Source organism: Pelophylax lessonae, assembly GCF_965119305.1.
Source record: "Pelophylax lessonae genome assembly, chromosome: 4".
Lineage (NCBI taxonomy): Eukaryota > Metazoa > Chordata > Amphibia > Anura > Ranidae > Pelophylax > Pelophylax lessonae.
In genome coordinates, this window is record NC_138771.1 from 565,804,163 (window position 1) to 565,830,366 (window position 26,204).

The window sequence follows — 26,204 nt, forward strand, 5'->3', positions numbered from 1 at the left end:
GGTTTTGATTCTTTCTCACTCCATCCATAACCAAAATAAAATGTTTTAGCTGGAAGTGGGTTTTATTTCCATATTATATACTTTTTGAAGACTTGAAAAAAGTATAAATAAAGCCAGAACTTTTTGTTTCAGTGTGTTTTTTTTTAACATCAGGTGATATAGAGGAAGTGAGATAAAATCCCTTCAAAGAAAGGGAATATCTGGTTGCCACGCCAGGGCCATTGGATTTAGTGTCTGCATTGCAAGATTTCCCCTCTATTCCAGTTCTGGTGACAACTCCAAATTTGAGATTTCCTTTAACTTCCACTCTCAGTGATAAGTCACCAGGACAAACTGAGAGGGTGAATCTCCCTAATGGGGGCACAGACAGCAATAAAACCCTGAAAAAAAATGGTGTTAAGCACCAAAAACACCTGCTCAAACGGAACTTAAGTGTATGTGAGATAAATTGTGCAAATACCGCAACCATTCGATGGAGTGTATTAATAATAATTGATAAAAATTAATAAATTATGAAATAAATTAATAACTGATGTATAGGTTAACAATTGTGAGCAGCAGGTAGCCGTGTAAAAACGTAAATGTGATAACCTTATATAGTGATACATGACCCCTGATGACGTTGGCTACGTGCTGACGAAACGCATCGGGGTGTGCTATCGAAATTACGCTACTTCCAGGGTCCCGTTGAACACATTTGGCACGCGGAAGCGGCGTTCCAAACTAGGGGAACAGCGGTTATTGCTACTGGTTTTTACAAACGACCTGAATGTAAGTGCAAAGTGGATTGTTTAATAAACACCAATTTTATGTACTGCGCCATGAGAGACCTTTTTTGTCTCCCCCATCTACCCCCGGTAACCCACCGGAGTGTGAGTGGATTGGTTTTGGGTTGGAGAAGGTAGAAGGAGGACGGTGCCTGTTTATTGGAGGACACACATCCCTGTGGCTTGATCAATACCGGTAGTATCTTGTGTCAGCGATCTGAGTTATCCAAGGCTGTTACCGACCCCCTGTGATTAAGGGGTCTGGTAAATCTGGTAAGGAGTTTGTGCACACTGGGTGGTCATTGTATGGTGGAGGAGTGAGGATATCCAGAGATCCAGTTTATTTGTGGATTTAAGATACTTTTTTCACTTTATTTAGTATTCAGCTCTTGCACATCTTCAATTTGAGTGGACTTATTTAATTACACAATTTAATATGGACTGAAGTGTGTCTTTATTTCTTGACTTTATTTATTGAACATTTATGTATATATTCACATTGTTTGAGCGCGGTATTATATATCACTATATAAGGTTATCACAGGAATAAAACCATGACAGGTGTTCTAGCCCCTCTCCACTCTTATCATGAAAACAAGTTTTGCCTTTAGTTATACTAATACATATACAACAACTTTACAAAAATGTAGAAATGACAAAAGGCAAAGAAGTCTATGTAGCCATAAGACAATAAGACATAAACCTTTGTTTTCATTACACAAAGCCAATCTGACAAAAAAAACCTTCAAAACAATGAAATAGTAAATCCCTAGAAGGTGCATTGCACTGGTAAGCACAAGCCTGATACCCTGACATTCAATAGAAGGGACTGCCCCACCAACATGTCCTCTTTAAGGGGCTTTTCTTCCACTAGAAAAATGCAAAGCTTGAACCTGTTCTGGAATAACTGGATTGATTCTTAGATCGGTCCTTCTCAGAAGGTTCTTTAACCACTTAAGCCCCGGAAGATTTTACCCCCTTCCTGACCAGGGCCTATTTTGCGATTCGGCACTGTGTGACTTTAACGGATAATTGCGCAGTCGTGCGACGCTGTACCCAAATGAAACTGACGTCCTTTTTTCCCCACAAACAGAGCTTTCTTTTGGTGGTATTTGATCACCTGTGCGATTTTTTGATCATGTGCTATAAACAAAAAAAGAGCGACAATTTTGCAAAAATAACAATATTTTTTACATTTTTTATATTGAAATTCCCCAAAAAAATGTAAAAAATCCAAATTTTTTAACATTTTAGGCCAATTTGTTTTCTGCTACATATGTTTGGTAAAAAAAAATCACAAAAAGCGTATTTTGATTAGTTTGCGCAAAAGTTATTGCGTTTACTAAGGGAAAGATTTTTGTCATTTTTATTGTTTTTTTTTAACGAGTAATGGCGGCGATCTGCGAGACTGCGACATTGCAGCGGACAGATCGGACCCTTGACTGACATTTTTGACACTTTTAGGGCTACCAGTGACATTACTACAGTAATCAGTGCTATACATATGCACTGTTACTGTAAAAATGACACTGGCAGGGAAGGGGTTAACTTTATTTGAGAAGGAGGGGTTAAGTGTGTCCCTAGGGACGTGATTCTAACTGTGATTGGATGTGGCTGTGTGTGTAACAGCAGAGATCAACGGTCCTACATAGCAGGACCGTATGATCTGTGCTGTTACACAGGGGAGAATGACAGGCGGCATTGTTTACATTAGCCACCTGCCTTTCTCCCAGTGTAACCGACGATCGCGAGTGACCGGCGGACATCGGGTCCGCCAGTCACTCGCGCGGGGGGGTCTGTGAGCGTCACAGGCTAGCGACGTAGACCTATGTCACTTTGCCTGTGACTTGTGAGGGGCTGACTGCTGATGTAAATCGTCGTTAGGCAGTCGGCAACTGGACTTCGGGGGGTTATACCTCGGATGATGCCTCGGTACAGTTTTTTAGAGCTGGCGGTCGGCTCTCTTGGTGCTTTGAATTCTTTTAAGGGCAGAGATGAGATTTGGGGTTTTATAGACCCCATATATCTCCATAAACAGTACCTGTCACATGCCTATTGCCTACAATAGTGTAAAAAAAAGCCGCTGCAGAAGAGGAGGCAGCCACCACCCTCCTTGCCCCTGGCTTTTTATACCCTGTCCCATAATGCACCACTGTCTGTGCCCACCCTCTGGGACAGTACTAAAAGCCTCCCCAAAAATACAAAGCCATATGTGTTCTCATTTGAATCTTGGTGTACTGGAAGCATGAAGCAATTTCTACCTCTGTGCAGAAGTGTCTTACAATACAGACTGGTCACTGTTGCACTCTCTCACCTTGTGCAGGGTGACTGGTTTTGTATCCACTTCTGCAGTTTTCTGGGGTATCATGGGCAGACATGCTGGGTCACTCTTCTGAGTTTGCATTTCCTGTGGATTTATATCCACTAGGGATACCTATTGAGCTATTGGCTGTTGAGGAACATATTGTGTTGTGCCCAGAATTCAGCTTTAACAACTTCTCCTGATCTCTATTCAGGCCCGTATGGACAGTCGTGTCATTGGTTATAAGGATCTGGCAGCCCTTCCTCGTGATAAGGCCATATTGGATATTGAGCGTCCTGATCTGATGATCTATGAACCACATTTCACATACACACTTCTGGAGAACACGGAGACACTCCGCAGCCGTGAGGTGAGTCCTCATCCAAAATATGAATTGTTTACGGGCTTGTTCACATTAGTGGTTAGGGGTGGTAAAACTCCGCAGGTCAGACATGTTTTTACTGCCCCCCCAACTACTCCCCCTTTGGCTGCAGCGTCCTGAGGTTTACACATGCTGTGGCTGCAGCAGGAATTATACCCCCTGTCAGTTTCAGCGGGTGCATTCAGGTGAATGCAACGCATGCAGTTGTGGCACAGTAGTGCAGTAGCGTGGCAATCAGTGGCGGACGGTCAATAAGGGGTGCCGCCCCACCTCCAAAGGTAGTTTGCCAAAGAAGAAAACTACTTTAACATGTTAAAAACTGTTAGTCATATTATCATTTATTAAAAAAAAAAAAAAATAAAAACTGTATTTCGTTCATATGTGTGTGCACTGTGCTGGACTAATGAGTGTCTATTTGGTCCGTAAACTTTTGAAAAGCATGCAATTGGAGGCTGAGCTCTAATTGGCTTGTTTCAGATTGTCTTCGGGGCGCAGAGCACTGCGCCCGGAACCCTCCCACTTTTGATTTTAGCGAATCAATATTCGTCATCGCCTCACTTCCAGTTTCTGGCTGCTTGTCCCTTGGAACGCAAGGCATCCTCTGGTGAGTGCGGACCTGGAGGGGGGAGCACGGCAAGTAATTTAACCATTCACCATTTTAATTTTTTAGTTTGTTTGAGCCCCCCCCCCCCAAATTTTTTTTAGCACCAGCTGCCACTAGTGTGAATGAATGGGTTTGTTTGCGCCCCCCCCCCCCCAAAATTTTTTTAGCACCAGCTGCCACTAGTGTCAATGAATGGGTTTAAAGCAAGAGGTGACGAGCCGATACAATGCCTCCTCGCCACCTGTCAAATGCTTTCTGGAGAGCAATCCAAAACGTAAATCCCTGTTCAGAGACCAAAACATTTGTGAACGAGATCCAAAAAAATGGTCATGATTTCTGAAACCAGCTTACACAAACATTCACTTTTTGTTCTTTTGGAATCATCAATCCAAAACCTGTAAACTGATGCAATATGTACAGCAGATTGCTAAATGTTGATTTGACACTTTTCTCTGCTTTTGCAGCGATCTCTGTCTCCTAAGTCAATATCCCCTCCTCCATCACCTGAGGTAAGTTCAGACAAATCTAATATAATAAAGTATGGCAGTAGAATCATCAATTATAGAATAGAATTCATCTTATTACATTGGGGTAATGCTTACCGAACTGTGATTCCACAATGCATGGCAACACACATATAGCAGTGTAGTGCCATTCATTGTATGTCATTTTGATACTTCTGAAGGTAGATGTGAAATGCACTCCGAACATACTGCTACATCCTCCTAATGAAATAAGTAATAGATGGATATCCCACATTTCTCCTTTTAATCCGCAGAGCTGAAATCATACCACAGTTTGAGAAAAGTTTAACTACACCAAACTTTGAAAAGCATCATACCTTTTAGTACCCAATCATTTGGGAATGTTGAAAGTGATGCTTATAATGTAAAATTAATTAGAAAGGTGGCATTGCATTTGGAAATTTATTATGGCACATAAGATTAAGCACATGTTTTGATGTTTCAGGGGATTAAATTGATATCATTTGATGTTTAAACAGGTTGCAGCACTTTGGGCCGATAACAAGTCTATAGTAAGCAGCTCTACTCTACAAGGCCCACGAGGAGGAAGTAACTCACCTAGATCTGGAGTGCAACACTTTCATTGCCCAGGTAAAAAATGTCACAGAGAGCTATGAAAGTAAACCTGCCTCAGCTATTAAAGGGAAACATACAGTGCCTTGTGAAAGTATTCAGCCCCTCTGAACTTTTCGACCTTTTGCCACATTTCAGACTTCAAACATAAAGATATAAAACTGTAATTTTTTGTGAAGAATCAACAACAAGTGGGACACAATCATAAAGTGGAACTAAATTTTTTTGGATATTTCAAATTTTTTTAACAAATAAAAAAATGGAAAAATTGGGCGTGTAAAATTATTCAGCCCCCTTAAGTTAATACTTTGTAGCGCCACCTTTTGCTGCGATTACAGCTGTAAGTCGCTTGGGGTATGTCTCTATCAGTTTTGCACATCGAGAGACTGAAATTTTTGCCCATTCCTCCTTGCAAAACAGCTCGAGCTCAGTGAGGTTGGATGGAGAGCGTTTGTGAACAGCAGTTTTCAGTTCTTTCCACAGATTCTCGATTGGATTCAGGTCTGGACTTTGACTTGGCCATTCTAACACCTGGATATGTTTATTTGTGAACCATTCCATTATAGATTTTGCTTTATGTTTTGGATCATTGTCTTGTTGGAAGACAAATCTCCGTCCCAGTCTCAGGTCTTTTGCAGACTCCATCAGGTTTTCTTCCAGAATGGTCCTGTATTTGGCTCCATCCATCTTCCCATCAATTTTAACCATCTTCCCTGTCCCTGCTGAAGAAAAGCAGGCCCAAACCATGATGCTGCCACCACCATATTTGACAGTGGGGATGGTGTGTTCAGGGTGATGAGCTGTGTTGCTTTTACGCGAAACATAACATTTTGCATTGTTGCCAAAAAGTTCGATTTTGGTTTCATCTGACCAGAGCACCTTCTTCCACATGTTTGGTGTGTCTCCCAGGTGGCTTGTGGCAAACTTTAAACAGCACTTTTTATGGATATCTTTAAGAAATGGCTTTCTTCTTGCCACTCTTCCATAAAGGCCAGATTTGTGCAGTATACGACTGATTGTTGTCCTATGGACAGAGTCTCCCACCTCAGCTGTAGATCTCTGCAGTTCATCCAGAGTGATCATGGGCCTCTTGGCTGCATCTCTGATCAGTCTTCTTCTTGTATGAGCTGAAAGTTTAGAGGGACGGCCAGGTCTTCGTAGATTTGCAGTGTGATACTCCTTCCATATTATCGCTTGCACAGTGCTCCTTGGGATGTTTAAAGCTTGGGAAATCTTTTTGTATCCAAATCCGGCTTTAAACTTCTCCACAACAGTATCTCGGACCTGCCTGGTGTGTTCCTTGTTTTCATGATGCTCTCTGCGCTTTAAAAACGGACCTCTGAGACTATCACAGTGCAGGTGCATTTATACGGAGACTTGATTACAAATAGGTGGATTCTATTTATCATCATTAGTCATTTAGGTCAACATTGGATCATTCAGAGATCCTCACTGAACTTCTGGAGAGAGTTTGCTGCACTGAAAGTAAAGAGGCTGAATAATTTTGCACGCCCAATTTTTCAGTTTTTTTATTTGTTAACAAAGTTTGAAATATCCAATAAATTTAGTTCCACTTCATGATTGTGTCCCACTTGTTGTTGATTCTTCACAAAAAATTACAGTTTTATATCAGTTTTATATCTTTATGTTTGAAGCCTGAAATGTGTCAAAAGGTCGAAAAGTTCAAGGGGGCCGAATACTTTCGCAAGCCACTGCAAATGAAATTCCAACTTAAACCCAACTAGCCGTAAAAAAAACTGCCCCCCCTTCCCTTAACACTTATGATGACTAACCTGATGTACAGTATATACTTTTCTCAGGCCACTCCAATCTGGTCACATGATCTCCTCTGTGTCAGCCAGTGGCAGCTGCATGGGAGAGGAGAGATCACTCTGACAACAGCTGGTAAAGTCCAGACTGGTGACCCATCACCCATAGGCTTCAATTGCCCCTCTGTTGTCAGCACTACCTCCTGTCCCTTGAAGCTGCACTAGCTGACACAGGGAGCCACAGAACCTCATCGGACTGGAGCGACCTAAAAATATATAAGTATATACATCTTTCTTACCCAGGGTAATTAGCATCGTTTTAGGAGGATGGAGGGGACAGTTTAAAGGGTAGTTAGGTGTAAGCTGGAATTCCACTTTAAATCATTTAAGGTTAATTTTATTATATGTATTACCATTTACAGCTTAAATGTATTTCCTAAATGGATGTTTTAAAACTATTTTCTATTTATATACTGTACAATATTTATTTTATAAATAAACATTTATTAAAAAAATAAAGGATTCCCAGAAAACTATGGGTTATCTAAGGAGAGAACACAACAGCAGTTGCCTCCTTTTATGCAGAATGTATCTAATTGCAATCTCCAATGAAGCTGTTAAAAGAGGGGAAGCAGTCATTGCTCTGACTTGTTCACTTGTATAACTTTCCATTTGAGCTGCTGAGCTCTGTAAACCCCAGGCTTTTTATGAACAGGAGGCAAGGAAAAACTGGAAAACATGAATGGAGCCTAAAGCTCTACCTGTTTGTAGAAAAGGAGACTGCTTAAAGCAGTATTAAGCAAACATTCATCATATTGCAGCTCACTAATTCTTAGATGTGATGACTGCATTTGTTTTCTTATTTAGGCTTTCTTCTATTTGCGGCTGGTGATCCTGCCAGTAAGTTTGTTTTTTTCAACAAAACAAGCTCTCTTTCAGTTGTATCAGTTTACAGGGATAAGAAAAAAACATTTGCCACTGACAGGTGTGCTTACAATGATCAGCTTTTATTTATTTATGTAAAACCTTTATCCCCAAATAAGAAAAAAAAAAACAGTTTACTGTAACTGATTATAAAGTGTTAGCTGGAATTTTGACTTCAATATGTTAGTGTATTTAAATCTGCTAGTACATCTAACACTCCCCTCCCCCCAGACTGACAATTCTGCTGTCTGCTGTGCCCCCTCCCCCTCCGTGTTCATTCCTCCAGGGTGGGGGCACCAGGAGAAAACAGAGGAAAAAAAGCCTAAAAAAAAAGAAAACTAATACACTGACCACATCTAATGATTGGTAAGCTGCAATATATTATATTTTTGGTTTTGGACTTAATACCACTTTAATATTTTAGTGTATGTAAAGCCAAAATAAAAAATGTTTTTAGTTTTGGATAGACTGGGGAAGGGTTAGAACCCATGTCGGATTTTATTGTTATCCAGATTTGTTTTACTGCTAATAAGGCAGCCATAGAAGGATTCATTTTCTTTCCTGCAATCACGGGTTTTAGGAAAGAAAATCGCTCAATTCCTCCATCAACACAGTCAGAATTCCTCCCGCTGAGCTATTGTGCTCTCGACGGGGGAAGCCGTCCCCGCCGGGGGAACACAGTGCTTACTTCTAGCAGCTAGCTAGCTCGCATGTAAAATTCAACAGGTTGGTTGGACCCAATGTATACTACAACATTATGTAAAACTTACCTTAGAACAGAGCCCTCCAGCAGCACGGTCACCGCTAAAGGTGCTTCCATCTTCACCCAGTCTTCCTTCCGGGTTTGCAGACTCTGGCTGTGTAAGTGGCTGAAGCCGCGATAACGTCACTCCCGCGCATGCGTGTGGGTGCCGCTGTTTATGGCACAGTACGCTGAAGGAACAGCACGGGTAGACCGTTCCTTCAGCATGCATGCGCCGGTGACGTATCTACAGTAAATATCTCCTAAACAGTGCACATTTAGGATATATTTACAGTACCTATACATACTATAGGTAAGCCTTATTATAGGCTTACCTATAAGTAAAAATCATGCATGGGAGTTTACTTCCACTTTAAGATTTGACGCCCTGTCCCGTTGACAAGATATTACTGGACAGAAAAAAAGAGGAACTCTCCGAAAGTAATACAATCAAAAACAAAACTGCCTAGATCCTCTGTCAAATTTTTATATCTGTCTGTGTCCTCTCTTCCTGTTGTCATTAGGTCAGGAATTGGGGGTAAATCTCTCCAAATGAAGCCCCAGGTAGAAGTAAACAGAAAGGGTTCTTATTCTTACCTTTTCTATCAATAATAAAAAACACACACAAATGTTTTGCCTTCCATTTCTATTTTAAACCAAATGGGTTGTTTTACAGGGTAAAGGTTCAAATTTAAAGCGGTAGTATACCGCTTTTTGCGACTTTTAACTACAGGTAAGCCTATAAAAAGGCTTACCTGTAGGTACAATTAATATCTCCTAAACCTGCATGGTTTTATAGATATTCGCACTGCATGAAGCCGCTCACGTGAGCGGCGCATGCGCTCTGAAGGTCCGGCGGACCTTCAGCGTTCCTTGCCGGGAACTTGCCGAAAAATGACTCCCGCGCATGCCAGAGCCGCCAAACCCGGAAGAGACGCCGAGGGATCATGTCAGCTCCCACAGCGGTGTCCGGGGGTCTGTGCCGGGGCTTCGCTCTAAGGTAAGTATTTCGTAATGAGCTAGTATGCAATGCATACTAGCTCATTATGCCTTTGTCTTGCAGGGTTTTTTTTTTTATTTTATTTTTTTTAAGTATACAACCGCTTTAAGCACTTAGCCACCTCTCTGTTCATTATGGTATTAAATAATTCAGGCAGTTTGGTGCTGTGCTGAATAGCTAGATTACCTTAAATATAAATGTATCCATTATTTATTCTGTTCATTCTTTACAGAAATTTCAAAGAAGGAGCCTAACTTGTACAAAAAGCCTCCAATCTACAACAGAGGTATGAAAAATACATACTGCCATTATGCTTTAACTGAAAGTCCCTTGACCCTATTACATTTTGGGCCTGTTTTATTTGTCAGTCACATAAGGTGCTGTTACAGCTGTTGGCTCTATGAACACCATCTAAAAACAGTATTTTATTGCCCCCAGAGTCAGCACTCTCCCACAGGCTATCTGATGACCCCATAGTTGAATCTTCTAAATTTCCTGCTGCAAAACCTCCTGATCCAAACCAGCCAGCAAAAATTGAGACAGATTATTGGCCATGTCCTCCTTCTTTGGCAGTTGTAGGTAAGAGTGTTTCTCAGCTATATGTTTGAGTAATGATGCATCATGCCCTATGTCAAGGTGGTGACCAAGAACCTTCTTAACACTACAGAGTCTGAGAGACGATATCGCAGAGAGTCTCAACGCGGGGAGGAAGCAAGTGAAAAAAGTGAAGATGTGAAAGAACTGAGTCATCGACAGATAAGGGAGCTGAACAAGGTGGCCGTCATTGTAGAGTGAAGATAAAAAAAATATGTGCTACCATTTGCATTATAGGCAGTTCCAGGTTACAAACAAGATAGGGTCTGTAGGTTTGTTCTTAAGTTAAATTTGTATGAAAGTCACAACAGGTACATTTTTTAAGTGTAGCTCCAGTCCAAAGAATAATTTGTATGTTTTTCTGGATGGCATTAGGAAGAGTTAACACCCCTGTAACATTTGTTTTGCTGTCTTTGTTCCTATTCAGATGATTTGACCTCACCTTCTGTCCCTATGACAATTGGATTTTAAAAATTTTGGGTTATGGAAACAAGGATTGGTGAAAAAGCTTCAGTGGAGACATCTTTTTCCCATGATAACTCCTATAGGGGTGAATTTTCCTTCCTATGGGTAGATTTCTTCACACTTACTGTTGTCTCCCTCTGTTTGTAAGTAGGAGTCGTTTGTAAGTCAGAACCCTGGGACCGCCTGTATCATTGTTAGAAGGTCCATGTTTAGGGGTTATCTTGTTCTAGGCACAGGTAAAATAAGACACCTTGACATAAAGCCAAAAACCTTATCTGTCTGCACCCAGGCTGTACGATTTTTGAAGTAAAATGAAAACAAAGGCACAACTTCGGCATCTTCCTATCTCTTGAGTCTTCACAGGAATGCATGGAAAGGGCAAGTTTTCATGACAAAGAAGATATTACTAATCCTTGCCATTAGTATTGACAGCTTGGTTTTTACAATGGAGATATGTATCATAATTACATGGAGCCAGAATGCAAAAAAGTAACACCAATGGGTCACTTGTGGGTTTGGTGGCTGTCCTAGGTACTTGTCCACAAGTAAATAGTGACCTTTAGGGTTGTCCTTCATTTCTGTTTTATATCCTTCACAAGTATTATCTTTTATATACAGATCCAATCTAATCTAGGAAAACTCATTCTAAAAGAGGAAATGATGAAAGGGGGTACTCCAAAAAGAAAAACCCGCTCCCTGCCTGACAGGACACCAATCTACACACGTAAGTCATTTCTTCTTTGTCTCTCCTGCTACCTCATTGCTATATCTTATAAATCTAACATGCTGTATTTAATACAACAAAGATGCAAACCATGAGTGCATTATAGACCTTGCCCCTTCACAATCTGACCTCAGTCCATTGCCTACAAATAACATATAACCTGAAAGCCAACATGGTAGTGAATGTTCAGCAGGAGAAGGCATTTGAGATGGAAAGGCATGAAACAGGTTTTTCATTTCTCCTACCTTTTCTAAAGATTACACTACCAAAAATTGTAGTTGCTTTCAACAGAATTCTTGCCTCCAAAGCGGAACTAATCCCTCCCATCCTTTACAGCCAAGGACACTTCCATCTTAGACTCTGTTTGAACTCTAAAACATAAAATTAATGAACATATAGTGCATATGATCAAAAATAATGAACTCAGTCCATAAAACTGCAAAAAAAAGTCCATATGGATAATCAGGGTCAGTGTAAACAAGGTCAATCCTCCACCAGTGGTCCTTCACCCAAAAACAGAAATGCGCACTCACCAGACCATGTTGCTGTCTTATTAGGACAGCTAATGCGTTTTTATATATTATACAGCAGGTCTTGAGCCAGAAAGCAAATCAGAAGAGAGGATGACACCGGAGAAAATTCCTTCAAGTACTCCAACCAGCAGGAAGTTATATCAATAGATATGCAAGAGAGAAAATGCTTTCCATAGTGTAGGATTTATTAAAAGACAACTAAAAACAAGAAAATGCCAAACACAAAGGTCTAATCTTCAGAACATCACTTACATGAAAAGCCACCAGAACCCACAATAGAACTGATGGCTAGGACCTCTGGCATGTAATACTGCTCTACGGCTGTTTCGCGTGAAACCGCTTTCTCAGGAGCCATGACACCAACCATTTGATGGTTTAACAGTTTGACTGGAATGTGGCTGTGACAGTTATTATTCACAGCTTGCCTTTAATATAACTTCTTTAGGAAACAATGTTGATGAGTTTAGTTCCTCTTTAAGCACCTAGTTATCCTAGCCTTATCCTTATGATAGACGAGACATCACTAAATGACGGACCATGGTCCGGATCCAGACCAAGTCACAGTCTCATTCGGACCCACCATTTAGGAGCCGGCTCTTCCGGCTCAGCTGCCATCACTCTGATTGAGCCAAATTCGGAGGCAGGACAGTTCTGGATAGACAGCGGGAGGCACATGATTCTAGAGCTGACATTGGAGGCAGGACAGCTCCAGGTGGAGGGCAGGTATTGCCAAGCAAACTTTTCCTGGTAACCAGCAGGTGATTGGGTGCTAGCAACCAGTCACAAGCTGGTTACCAGGAAACGTTGTGCAGCTCCCACCCTCCTTCCAGAGCTGTCCTGCCTCCGATGTCAGCTCTAGACTGATGTGCCTCCTGCCTTCCACCCTGTGTAGGTAGGACATTGAAGAGAGTTATATCACTGCTGTGAAGGATGTGGGGGGGAAGCCAAGGATGATGTGAAAGGGGGCCGAAGACAGGAATCTGGAGGAGGGGATGAGAACAGGAATGTAAAGAGGGGCAGTGAGGACAGAAATGTAAAAGGGTGAAGGAGGGGGTGAGGATAGGAATGTGAAGAGGGGGCTAAGGGCAGAAATGTGAAGAAGGGGAGTGATACTGTATAAGGGCAGGGGGGCTAAAGACAGGAATTTAAAGGGGGGGCTGAGGACAGGAATCTGAAGGAGGAGGGAGGTGATAAAAAGGGGGGATGAGGATAGGAATGTGAAGGAGGAGGGGGTGATACAAAGGGGGGGTGAGGACAGGTATGTGAAGGAGGAGGGGGGGTGACAATAGAGACATGAAGGGGGATGAAATGAAGGGGGGCTGAGGACAGTAATGTAAAAGAGGAGGGAGCCTATATAAAGGGGGGGATAAGGATAGGAATGTAAAGGGGGTGAGGACAGGAATATGCAGGAGGAGGAAAGGGTAATACAAAATGGGGGGGGGGGGGGTTGACGACAGGGATGTGCAGGGGGTCATATGAAGTGGGGCTGAGGACAGTAATGTAAAGGAGGAGGGAGCTGATATAAAGGGGGCAGAGGACAGGAATGTGAAGAGGAGGTGATATTAATGGGGGAGTGATGTGAAGGGGGGTTGAGGACACTGCTGTGAAAGGGAGGACTGTGATGTAATGGTTGATCTTGATGTAAAGGGGACTGAACTGTGAAGTGAAGGGGGGCTGTGATGTGCAGGGGGGACTGAGAACACTGTTGTAATGATGGGATTGTGATGTGAAGGATCTGAGGCTAAGTTTACATCTTTGCTACCTGTGTTCTGCATGTAGGTAGCCTATTCATTTCAATGGGCTGTCTTACATTCAGAAAAGCAGAAAAAGAAGTCCCTAACTTTTTTCTTTTTTTTTTTTAAATTGGTGCTCACAAAAGTATGCAGCATTTGCCAATGCTCCAGGGTGCCATTAAGAAACAAACATGCGATTCAAACCTTTGCTGGAAGAAATTGCTCAATATCCCTGTGGTAGACCATCAGATATATCCTTGCACTTCAGGGACTAAAAAAAGCTGTACAATCACAGGCATACAGCATACAGTCAATTGACAGCTGTATTTTGTGAACCCTCACAAATGTTTGAGTAGATATTAATTGGTGGGTGAGCATTGTTCACCTATACAAGTTAGCAAAGTCTTGCTTATGATTAGTTCCTGTATGGGAAACCTAAGACTTGGGGCAGGCCATACATGGTTCCGTTTTTTTTCAGTTTAAGCAGCGGGTTGAACTAAAAGAATGGGTCGACTTCCTCCTCCACACATTTGGGCCCCTTTCACACTTGTGTAACATAAAAGTCGCAAGATTTTGCTGTGATTTTGACTGGACTTGAAGCAATGCCTGTGTAATCTTGAGGTCTATGGACCTCAAAATGCATCAAAGTCAGACTAAAGTAGTGCAGGGACTACTTTGCATTAATTGCGACTTGAAGTCGCACAAATATGAACGTTACTCACTGGAAATCAAGAAGTACAACTTGTCATGTGACTTTGCAGTCCCAAATTACAGGACAAGTTGCACAAGTGTGAAAGAGGCCTTGATGTGAATGGGGGAATCCTTCCCACTAAGCTATTGTATTCTGCCATTAGGGAGCCTTCCCCATTGGCAGAATACAATGATCAGTGCTATAGTCGGCAGCACTTATCATTTAGGAAAAACCCACTGGCTGGCTGGTTGTTCACAAGTCGATTGACAGATTGACTCAGGTACAACCAACTAGCTCATGCTTGGATCGAAATACAGCTGGTCCCTGATGAATTGGCCAAATTTCAATCCATGTATGGCTGCCTTTAGACTTAGTTGATATGGTTTTGACAACATAGTCCATGTTTTACTGGTTCTTTCCAATTACTGGTTCATCGCACACCACAAAGTTTAGATATTTGGCTTTTGTATCAGGCTTATAGATGTTCAACGTCTCTTTTCACAGCTATACATTCTGGGTATGGAAGAAGTAGCTTATCAAGGGTGAGTCCAAATTAAGAAAATAAACATCTCCAATAATTTTTAATGTTACATCTGGTCCATAACACATTTGGACGATTTTATCCTTAAGCAGGATATGTAATTTTTTTCTCTTCTCCAGCTTCTATCTGCAGAGTTCCATGCTCCTGATCGACAGAGAGAGAGCACAGGTGAGCAGGGATGCATGCTAATTAGCTTTACGTTGGATAAGACCAGCATGGCCGATAGTCTTAGTAAAGGTTATGGTAAGGGGACATATCAGCTCGTTAACTTAAGGTAATGACTGGAGAGCCATGGTATAAAAAAAATACTATATAAATTTGTGGGTGAGCATTTTGTTCGGGCGCAGAAAGCATTTCTCATCACTGGAAAGATTAGTAGCAGAAGGAAGGAGGTCCCGATTTTCCTATATAGGTCTTTAGTTAGATCTCATTTAGAATACTGTGTTCAGTTATGAAGACCTCACTTAAAAAAAGATATTGATAAGACAGAAGGAGTCCAGAGACAGGCAACAGAAATAATGAACACATGAGTATAAAACATATTAGGAGAAAGAGAACTAACATGTACAGTCTTGAGGAATAAAGGGAAAGGGGGGGGGGGCATAACTGAAACCTATAAATACATTGAGGGTGTGAATAAGGTTTAGGAGGGGAGTATCTTCTTTGCATTTTCCACTGTGCCCATGGGCATCGTCACCATGGTGCCAATAATCTTCAGACACTGTGAGGCCTGGAGATGAGAGGAGGACATTGCCAGATGTACTCTGTCCCGAATCACCAGTATTTTCTCCAAGGGCAAAGAGATGGTGCTTCTGAGTGTATTGAATTGTGCCCCGAGGAATATCAGAGTCTGTGTGGGCTCTAGATGACGTTTCTCCATGTTCAATAGCCAGCCAAACACGAGAAGACTGGAGATGACCTGAGTTTTGTGCCCTAAGCCGATCGTCTAAATAATGGTACAGATGAATGCCTCTGATCATGGTCACGACAGCCAATAACAGTTTTGAAAAGACACGAGGCGATGTCGTAAGTCCAAACTGGTAAACTGAAGGTGGACCTGGTCTACAGCGAAGCAAAGAAACTTCTGGAAATCCTCTGCTATCAAGCCATGGAAGTAAGCGTCCTTCAGAGCTATGGACATGAGCCAGTCGCCTGACTGAACCGGTTGACGGATTGTAAACAGTGTCTCCATCTTGAATTTCTCTTTTTTGATGAAGGAATACAAGTGGGTAAGATCTATGACCAATCTCAAGGAGCCGTTCTTCGTTAGAACCAAGAAAAGGGGTGAGTACAAGCCTTGAAATCTTTCGCCGGCCGGAACTGGCACAGCAGCGCCCTGAGCCACCAGTGAATCCATGTAGGAAAGAAGAACCTGCTTTTTCTCTTCGGAGTATGGTAAGGTTGTGGGAACAAACCTGAACCTGGGTGGGCTGCTGAATTCCCAAGCATGAGGAGACCGTTTCGATGGTTCAGTAATCTTTGATTGAGACTGCCCAGACGTGCTGAAAGCGGAGTAAGCGAGCCGCGACTTGATCTGCCTAGGCAGGCTCAATATCACAAGGACTTAGTGGCTTCCCATCCATTGGAAAATGCTCTCTTTGAAAACCTCTGGCCTGATGACTGGTTTCTCTTCCAGGTCTTCCTGAACTCATGGTCAGGTCTATAGAGGTGAGCATCTCTTGCACATTCCGAACCCTGCCTGGGCTGAGTTCTCTTCTGGCCTAGCAAGTGATGATCCTGGGGTAGGAACCCTGACTTACCGCCCGTGGCCAAGGTGATGGCACTAGCCAGCTTGTTACCGAAGAGAAACTAACCCTCAAAAGGAATCCTACACCACGCCTGTTTAAAGGCAGGGTCAGCTAACCAAGGGCGCAGCCACAAGGAACGCTTAGCAGTGAAGGAAGAGGGCATGACCCATGCCACCAAGCAGATTATGTCGAGGGAAGTTTCCCCCAGAAAAGCTGATGCTAGCCTCAGCTTGTGCACAGCCGAGTTCCTGGCCACCTCTTCAGAGACACTTCTCAGGGTTACATCAATGTTATCTGTCCAGGCCTCCATTGCTTTGGACTGGACTGCAAGAGCCAGGGCTGGTTTACATACCTGCCATTATATAAATCCGCTTGAGGTCAGTATCGATTTGCCTCTCAAGGCCATCCGTGAAGAATACTTACTGTATATTTCAGTGGGAGAGTGACATGTTCCACCAACCTCATTAGGGGTGAGTCAACAAGAGGAGCCGACTCCAGATGTTTCACATCCTCACTCTTAAACTGATACATTTTTGCCACTTTGGTTAGCAAGGAATTCTTCCATTCTACTCCATTATCTGTAATGATCTTGCCAAGTTCGCCCAGGAAGGGGAAAATTGAGCATTTTTTCTTGAGGTGGTAGAAATATTTCCTCTGTTTGGAAGGCGACTTCACACTTCAAAGATTCCTTTACTGCTTTAACTAGCAGTGGTACCAAGGCAAAATCAAAACCTGCACCAGGGTTGTCTGCCTCCGCCTCCCTGTCTGAGGCTTCGATTAAAGAGTGGCTCAGCTTAGAAGGACCCGGAGCATCAAAATCGTCCCTCACAGGGGCGCATACCATGCCGACAGAAGGGCTGCAGGTAGGGACAGAGCCTAAATTTCATAGGGATTCCTGGACCACCCGTCTGACCAGTGACTCCACATGCTGGTCTCCACCCTCTCCCTCACTCACGGCCTGGGTATAGCTTGGCTCACAGAGTGATTTGCCTTTAGGGACTTGACACCTACATCCCCAGCAAGCTTTCCTCTCAGAGCGGCTGGAGTGGCGGTGAGGGTGGTGCCCGGAGGTGGTTTTGGAATCTTCTTTATGACGCCTAGACCTTGTGGGCGATCTATGGCATCTGGAGCTTGAAGAGGAATGATGGCGTTGTGACCTAGGAGGGTCCTTAATTTCACATTCCACATGTTGCTGTTCAGACCTAGAAGGACTGAGAGGAAAGGGAAGGGTTAAAAAGCTCCTGGTCAAAAGAACTGAACCAGACAGGAAGAAGGGAAAACCAATCTTACCTGCAGCGTAAGGGTTGCCCACAGGGGGGCGGTGACACATCCATAACAGATAATCTCAGACTAACTGTAAAGTAACCATCAAGTGAACAGTGAGAGAGAAAGAGAGAGAGAGAGCAACAACAGACTGTAGCCCAGAGAACCTGGAGCATAAGAACTCACCTCAGCTACAAGTTATAGTGCCTATTGAAGCCGCCGCACAATCTCGTAGTACATCTCGAGGACTGGCAGCTTTGACATCTGTTTAAATTTTCCACTCGTCGATGACGTCACCGCGTCCTGCAGTGCGCCTTGGCCCAGAACCTTAGCAGTAATCTTGCCGGGTCCACGTACGTGTGGACCAAGCCTCGGTTTTGCCTGAGGCCTGCAGCTGGGCAGACAGACGCCAGAAACCACCAAAGCGGCAGATTGGAGCACAGATGCGTTCCAGCCGCCATGGTCATACTTAGACACCAGGGACAGGAATAAAAGGAACAAGACAAACACATACAAACTGCTGCCATAAACTGGGAGTAGATTACCACCATCCGCATGACCACTACCAGACCTGGGACCAGAACCGAACCTGCTGCTGCTGCACGACCAGGGCATATTAAAGGCCTCCTGCTAATAGCTAGGACATTTGGCTACATTGCTGCTTGCCTGCAAATGGCCAGGCTTGTAAGCTCTTCGTGAAACTGCATTCATCGCCCATGTCCACCCCGCTAATAGCTGGGGGTTGCTGGACTCCAGAGGGAACAACGTCTGATTACATAACATCACATGCAAACCGCGAGGCTTGGATTGAGGATATCTTCATAAGAGGTAAGACCTCACCTTGGTCCTCAGGAGGAGGAGGACAAAAAAGGAATGTGGCCCCTAGCTCAGAGCAAAGATTTATGGGAGTGGGGTCCTATGAGGTAGGAGGAGTTGGGGCTAACCCATACGTATGCTGCCATGGAGTCTGTTAGGAAACTAAGATTAACAACATAAGGATATTACCTCCAAGAAGAGCAAATTCAAAACTATCCTTATAAAGTTTTACTTTACAGAAACAGCAGTTCATGCTTCGAACAGCCTTCTAGCAAAGGTAACTCAGTCAACATTAAGTGAATTTAACCATGCTTTGGACATAGATATATAATCAGACAAAGAGGTATAACATTAAAAAACTATACAACTCTTTGGTTCCTATGTAAAAATTTAGAAATGTTAATTGTACCTAAGCAGTATCTTGAAGCATGTACTTTTTGGGGTTGATTTACTAAAACTCAGGAGTGCACAATCTGGTTCAGCTGTGCATGTTAACCAATTAGCTTCTAACTTCAGCTTGTTAAGCTTTGACAATAAAACCTGGAATCGGATTGGTTTCTATGCAGAGCTGCACCAGATTTTGCACTCTCTAATTTTAGTAAATAAACCCCACTGTCTGGAATTCCTTCTGAAAACAGCAGTGCTTTCAGCCTCATAGCTGTGTATTTGTAGTGTGAGAACTTTTCTGTAGTTAAGGCTTTTCTGTCTCTGACTGATTGTCTCAAGAAATTTTGAGTGAGATTTAGTGATGTCACAATGTGTTGCTCACTGTTGTCCTTGCTGGAGGCTATGACATGAGGAGCAAAAGTCCTGCCTTGACCAAGATGGCCACCTCTATGCAGAACAAGGCATGGTAAATCAGTATGGGGGAAAGATCAGCTGCAGAAAGACCACAGTCAATGCTGGTGACTAGCTCTTTGAGTTTCCAGATTTCAGTTCTTTTTTTCTTCTTCTTTAAGAATTCTAGTCATATAACAAACAGGCACATTGGCTAGCTTTTTAATACAAGTCAGAAAACGAAAAACGGCTGCTTCGAGTTGCTACACTATATATCACATAGATTTAGATTATGAGCCTTAAAAGATGTACTTCACTTAAAATGGCAGGGAGCACAACTTCCATCCTCAAAAAACAATGGTCCTAAAGTTTTGTATGCTTAGTTGCAAGCTAAGTTTCATGCTGCATTCTTTTATCTAATGAGGACAGCAGACCCAAAACTGCCACACCAGAATCTTCAGTTACTCCAACCACCATGGCTGAAAAGTTATATTATGGTGTCACACTTTTCTTGGCAGAGTCTCCATAATGTAGAATAAACCAACAATTACAAACTCCAGCAGCGTTAGAGTAGTGTCTTCATTATGGAAATGGTAGAGCAAAAAACTTCTGTAGGAAATATAAAAAGTTGTCAGGGCTCCCAGCTTGCCAACCAAATTTTGAAATATCGGTTTTGAATTTCTTTTTGCCTAAAGCATTGTTTTCATAGCCAATTCATTTTTTGTCTCAAAATCTTGGCCTGTATGTTTGTTGAGGACTGGAGTTGTAATCCCTTATCCAAACTCCAATATTGATCCACCAATGACTGCTAATTGTCCTTGGGCATAAAGAGAACTGTAAAACAATTAAACTAACAGAAATTTTACTCCTATGATTTTTATGTTTCCGCAGGATTCCAGGTAAGCATCCACATAGAAGGGTTTAGAAGAAGAGACTGGGAGTTGAGCAGCAGGAATCACAACTGCTAGACATGTTTTTGTATCCCACAGAATGGAGAAGGACAAAGGTCCAGAATGGACAGAGGAAACTCTTTACCCAGCATGTTGGAGCATAAGGTGTGTACCCGAACATGAATTTTGAGTTTATAGTGTATATAAGCGGAAGAGGCCAGACAACAATCCTAGCTAGTGGTGTGGATCACATTTGTATCTACAAGCGAGTGGAGGACGCATCTAGATTAAAGCCCCGTACACACGCAACGATTATCGGCCGACCGATCGTCCGTCTTTTGTCCAGAGTGGTGTTTTGTTGGTTGGAATGTGCCTAGACTGCACACGAATTTTCTCGCCCAACAAAATTCTACATCAGAAGTGATGTCATGTGTTGGGTTGCTTTCTTTGTGTTCTTTCTTCACTGAGCATGCCTAGTCTTGCTCATCAGATTTTTCCCTGTCTAAATCTGTACTGACTGCACGAAAATCGGCCGTTATGTTGACGGCCAACAAAAATTGTATAGCCTGCACACCAGATTTTTTTCGGCCGAAAAGTCTGAGTTGGTTGTCGGAAGCATTATACTAACAAGCCGAAAATCGGCAGATCGGTCGTCGGACGAAAATTCCCTGCCAATTTTCGACGCGTGTGTACGGGGCTTAACACCTCTGCTATACCTTGTCATTGTTGTATAATGCCTCATAGCAGTGCAAGGACACGTTCCTGTGAGACCCATGGACAAGGATACCCCCCCATAATAAGCTTTTGTATTTAGTGCCACAAACATTTTTAAAAGTGTCTATACAAAAAAAAAAAGGGAAGGGTCGGAGGAGGGGATATAAACTAAAAACAGGGCTAAAAAAATGAAACTACAAATTTTAAACCTAATAAGATATAGTTATTTGCAATTTTCCCTTTCTTAAAGATACTAGTGATAATTATGTTTGTGGTACAAAGCATTTATTACACTTGGCCCTTTAAATCAAATGAATTCAAATTAAGCAAGTTAACATGCAAATAAAATAAGAGGGGGAGAAAGAGTAAATTAAAATGAAATAATAAGGGCCTAATAAGGGGAAATATTAATTAGTAATTTTATGAATGAACGCTACAGCAGTAGTTTCCATTCCAACATTAATGTTGAGCAGGACTGAGCTGTTAAACTGACAGCTCAGTTCTGTAGTTACACAGGGAGGACATCTCATCGGAACTCCATAACAGCCATTCTCTCTGCTCTGGTTATTCTGAATTAGATCAGGTAACCATCACTGACAGAAGAGTTCTGCTGTTTACACAGGAAGAGTCATTCTCCTTGTGTAATCTACAAGACTAACCTGTCAGTCTGACAGTTTGCTCCTGCACAGCGTAAGGACATAGCTGCCTGACAAGAAGGTCCCACGGCCACCAGTTGGACAGTTCTGATCTAGCCATTTTGTATATGACATTTTGTCTTTCAAGTGTATTGAAATGTTCTTTTCCCAGGTTCTCCCATATGAGACACTGATGATAGCAAACAGAGGACGTCAAAAACTGCCCCCTGGAGTAGACAGAACTCAACTGGAGGTAAGAAAGAATAATATAAAGCTTCATCAACTCATCCACATGTTGTGGGAGCTGGCCCGTCTTTTATCTCCGCACACTCTCTTTGTACTAAAAAAGGTTTATGAGAAATATTTTGAGTGCACATATACACTATATTACCAAAAGTATTGGGACCTCTGCCTTTACACGCACATAAACTATAATGGTATCCCAGTCTTAGTCCATAGGCTATAATATTGAGTTGGCCCAGCCTTTGCAGCTATAACAACTTCAGCTGTTCTGGGAAAGCTGTCCACAAGGCTTAGGAGTGTGTCTATGGGAATGTTTGACCATTCTTCCAGAAGCGCATTTGTGAGGTCAGGTACTGATGTTGGACAAGAAGGCCTGACTCCCAGTCTCAACTCTGATTCATCCCAAAGGTGTTCTATTGGGTTGAGGTCAGGACTCTGTGCAGGCCAGTCAAGTTCCTCCACCCCAAACTTGCTCATTAATGTCTTTATGGACCTTGCTTTGTGCACTGGTCCAAATCATTTGGTGGAGGGGGGATTATGTGCTTCTGGAAGAATGGTCAAACATTCCCATAGACACACTCCTAAACCTTGTGGACAGCCTTACCAGAAAATGTGAAGCCATTATAGCTGCAAAGGGTGGGTCAACTCAATATTGAATCCAATGGACTAAGGCTCCGTTCACATGTAGGCGTTTTGGGGCGTTTTGGGGGAGTTTTTCTGCTCTAGGATCAGCTCTCAAAACGCCCAACAAGACAAATCCTATTAATTTCAATGGCCCCTGTTCACATCTGAGCGTTTTGACGCTGTGAGCAAAACGCCCAATGCTCAAAAAAGTACATGAGCTTCTTTTTGGGCAGATTACAGGCGTTTTCCATTGGTCTCTATTCAATCTAAAAACGCCTGCACAAAAAACACCTGTAAAACGCGGTAAAAACCGCAATTAAAATCGCGGTAAAACCGCTGTAAAAATCGCGTTAAAACCGCTGTAAAAAAAAGCGTGAAAAAGCTACGCTCAGGTGTGAATGTAGCCTAAGACTGGGATGCCATTAAAGTTCATGTGCGTGTAAAGGCAGGCTTTCCAATACTCCTGGTAATATAGTGTATTTTCTCTATCACTTTTTTTGTTTATAATATTGGGTAAACATTCCACACAAATATACAAAGTGCCCAACTAAGGGATGTGTATTTATAAAATGCAATACTACATGAGTAAAGATTAATAGTAGCCAATATTTGACACTGTCAAATAAGTGAACTGGCATGGCAGACTGAAACATTGGGTTGGGGGCCTTGGAGCAGAAAATTAGGTATCTATGGATTCTATCTAGGCTGCTAGGCATATTGTAAAGTATTTTGGACAGGCTACTAGACCATTCCTTAAAGTGTTTTTCGTCCTTTTTTTCTCCAGCGATATCTCTCCACTGAAGAATTTCAGCGTCTTTTTGGTATGCCAATAGAAGAGTTTGTGAAGTTGCCATTGTGGAGGAGAAATGAGATGAAACGAAAACTGCTTCTTTTTTAACTCTTCTGGGGACAAATCTGCTTCTTTTAACCCACAGGAAGAGCGGAGTCAATGGGGTTATCTAATCAGAAGGACTCTTGTTACATGGCATTGTGATGGGAACTGGCATGTCTGATATGGGTGACGTCACAGGGCTAGAAATCAACCCAAACCTACATCAAACACCAATCATGGAGCCAAGATCAAGCACCAGGGAAAACCCCAAATTCTCATTTAGGACCAAATTATGTTTTAATATACACAATTTATCCTTTCATTATGTAAGTTAAGTCTTTAAAATACAAAACATAGTACAATAGAATGAGTCACTTATAAACACAAGATACTATATATAGAATTCTGTAACGACCAGATCACTATAACACAGCAGATACACTGTACACTACTCGGTGAGAAGAGCATTTATACACACCAGGTGCTTTACACTAATGTATATAACCCTCCTGTACATAGTAGATGACATGCACAGTTAATCACAGTGACATATCAAATCACCTATAGCCTTTAGGGGCTTTAATTTACACTCAAATTTCCATAAGGACAGCCTCAATCGCTCCAATGCTCCCCCAGATTAGAGATTTGACGCAGGCTTTGCACTCCCAACTGTACACTATCATTAATAAGTAGGGGCAGTACCCTTTTGTCATATGCTGCCAAGTGCTGTGTGTGTGTTTATGGGTGAGTGCTTTCAATTTTCTGCATCCCTGTCTTACAGTGAACAACATGGCAGAATCCCCCCCCCCCCCCCCCAAAAAAAAAAAATGGCAGCTTATTTCATGCTCACCTGCTGCGTGTGGTTTGTGACATGCTGGATTTTTTGGTACAAGTTTTTTTCCTTGCAACAGCTGTCCCAACTTATTGCCCACATACATGTTACAGGTCCTTCATATCTATGTTTCTGTGTACACTTGTACATGTACTGATGCCTTTCCCATTAAAGTGTACCTGTCATTTATACAAACCTAAGGCATCTTTGTTTGAACTAAGGCCACTGTGCTCTATGGAGCTGAGGGGAAAGATTTATCCCTGCTCTTCAGCTTATCACAACTTCCAGGCCCTAAGCCTGAATTTATATGGCATTGTTGGCTTTCAGTATACCTAGAAACGCAGCAGCTGATGGTCAAAGTAACGTGGAGGCTGCTGCGCTAGCCTCTTCTGTACCATTCCGGCTGTACTGGTGGGGAGGGGTTGGCTATTGACCAGTACGGGCGGTCCCCGGGTTACAAACAAGATAGGGACTGTAGGTTTGTTCTTAAAGTGGAGTTCCACCCATTTTAGTAACTTTAGATGTATGTAATCCCCTTTAAAACGACTTTTACCAATGGAAACTTTTTTTTTTGCTAGGAAATACCTTATTTTCTTCTTTATTCATCCTCTCCTCACTTCCGGGTCCGGCCGCCGTTCGCGATTACGTCATTCGGCGATTCGCAGGAGGTGCTGGGATGTATCTCATGGGATGAAATCCCGCATTATTACACAGGAGTCCTGAGTTGTACTGTATGTATTGGATTGAGGCCGTGCTCTGCCCAGCCTCCGCCCGCCTCCTCTCAGTGAGCGAGGACTGAAAGCATTATATCCTCACTGAGCTCACTGAGAGGAGGCGGGGCGGAGGTGGGGCGGAGGTGGGGCAGAGCACGGCCTCAATCCAATACATACACTACAGCTCAGGACACCTGTGTAATAATGCGAGATTTCATCCCATGAGATACATCCCAGCACCCCCTGCGAATCGCTGAATGACGTAATCGCCGATCGGCGTCCGGACCCAGAAGTGAGGAGAGGATGAATAAAGAAGAAAATAAGGTATTTCCTAGCAAAAAAAAAAGTTTCCATTGGTAAAAGTAGTTTTAAAGGGGATTACATACATCTATGTGATCCAAGTTATTAAAAATGGGTGGAACTCCACTTTAAGTCGAATTTGTTTGTAAGTCGGGACAGGTACATTTTTTAAGTTTAGTTCCAGCCAAAATAATAATTTTTAGGTTTTTTGGATAGCATAGGGGAGGGTTAACACCCCTGTACCATTTGTTTTGCTGTCTGTGCCCCTGTTCAGAAGATTTTACCTCACTTTCTGTACCTATGACAACTGGATTTTGAAAATTTTGGGTTGTTGTGGAGACAGGGATTAGTGATAAAGCTTCAGTGGAGACACCTTTTTCCCATGATAACTCTTACAGGAGTGAATATCCCTTCCTAGGGGGAGATTTCTCCTCACTTCCTGTTGTCTCCCTCCGTTTGTAAGTAGGAGTCGTTTGTAAGTCAGATGTTTGTAACCCGGGGATCGCCTGTAATTGACTGGTAATTAGTGACATAAATAAAACGCAAGGGTTTGCCGCTTATTCCGGTTAACTGTTAAGCTGAACGTTGTTTCTGCTCGCAAAATTGCTGCCTGTGGTGTGTATAACTTACTGGTCTATTTCATCCTCACCAAAGTTACATCATAATATGCATATCTCCATTTTTACTGCACTCTCCCTATATACCCCAACCTCCTCTTTTTCCCATTCCTTATTGTAACCACATACCCTATCCCTTGTGTTCTCCCATGTGTTCCATGTGTCTCCTGACTTGTCCTCATGAATATTCCATTCCTCTACCCTTATGTGGCACTCTATTATTTTATTTTCACTCATTCTTACATGTGTCCAGTGTCTACCTTTAATGTTTAAGCTTTTCTTCATTTTTTTATTTTTTGGCTTCTGATGTATAATTATTAATATTATTATAA

General features: G+C 42.5%; 1 protein-coding gene across 1 annotated transcript in view; it reads left to right on the forward strand.

Moving 5' to 3' along the window:
- The window catches only part of DMTN (dematin actin binding protein), a 56,526-nt gene extending 32,304 nt beyond the window's left edge, over window positions 1-24,222 (forward strand). The window contains exons 5-17 of the mRNA XM_082255215.1: window positions 3,284-3,439; window positions 4,520-4,564; window positions 5,059-5,170; window positions 9,820-9,873; window positions 10,026-10,166; window positions 10,255-10,361; window positions 11,265-11,370; window positions 14,832-14,869; window positions 14,988-15,036; window positions 20,364-20,371; window positions 20,462-20,527; window positions 21,884-21,964; window positions 23,363-24,222. Coding sequence (XP_082111341.1) covers window positions 3,284-3,439; window positions 4,520-4,564; window positions 5,059-5,170; window positions 9,820-9,873; window positions 10,026-10,166; window positions 10,255-10,361; window positions 11,265-11,370; window positions 14,832-14,869; window positions 14,988-15,036; window positions 20,364-20,371; window positions 20,462-20,527; window positions 21,884-21,964; window positions 23,363-23,476 — 1,077 coding nt within the window. The 3' untranslated portion in view covers window positions 23,477-24,222. The remainder of the gene's footprint in view (window positions 1-3,283; window positions 3,440-4,519; window positions 4,565-5,058; window positions 5,171-9,819; window positions 9,874-10,025; window positions 10,167-10,254; window positions 10,362-11,264; window positions 11,371-14,831; window positions 14,870-14,987; window positions 15,037-20,363; window positions 20,372-20,461; window positions 20,528-21,883; window positions 21,965-23,362) is intronic.
- Window positions 24,223-26,204: the final 1,982 nt, after the last annotated feature.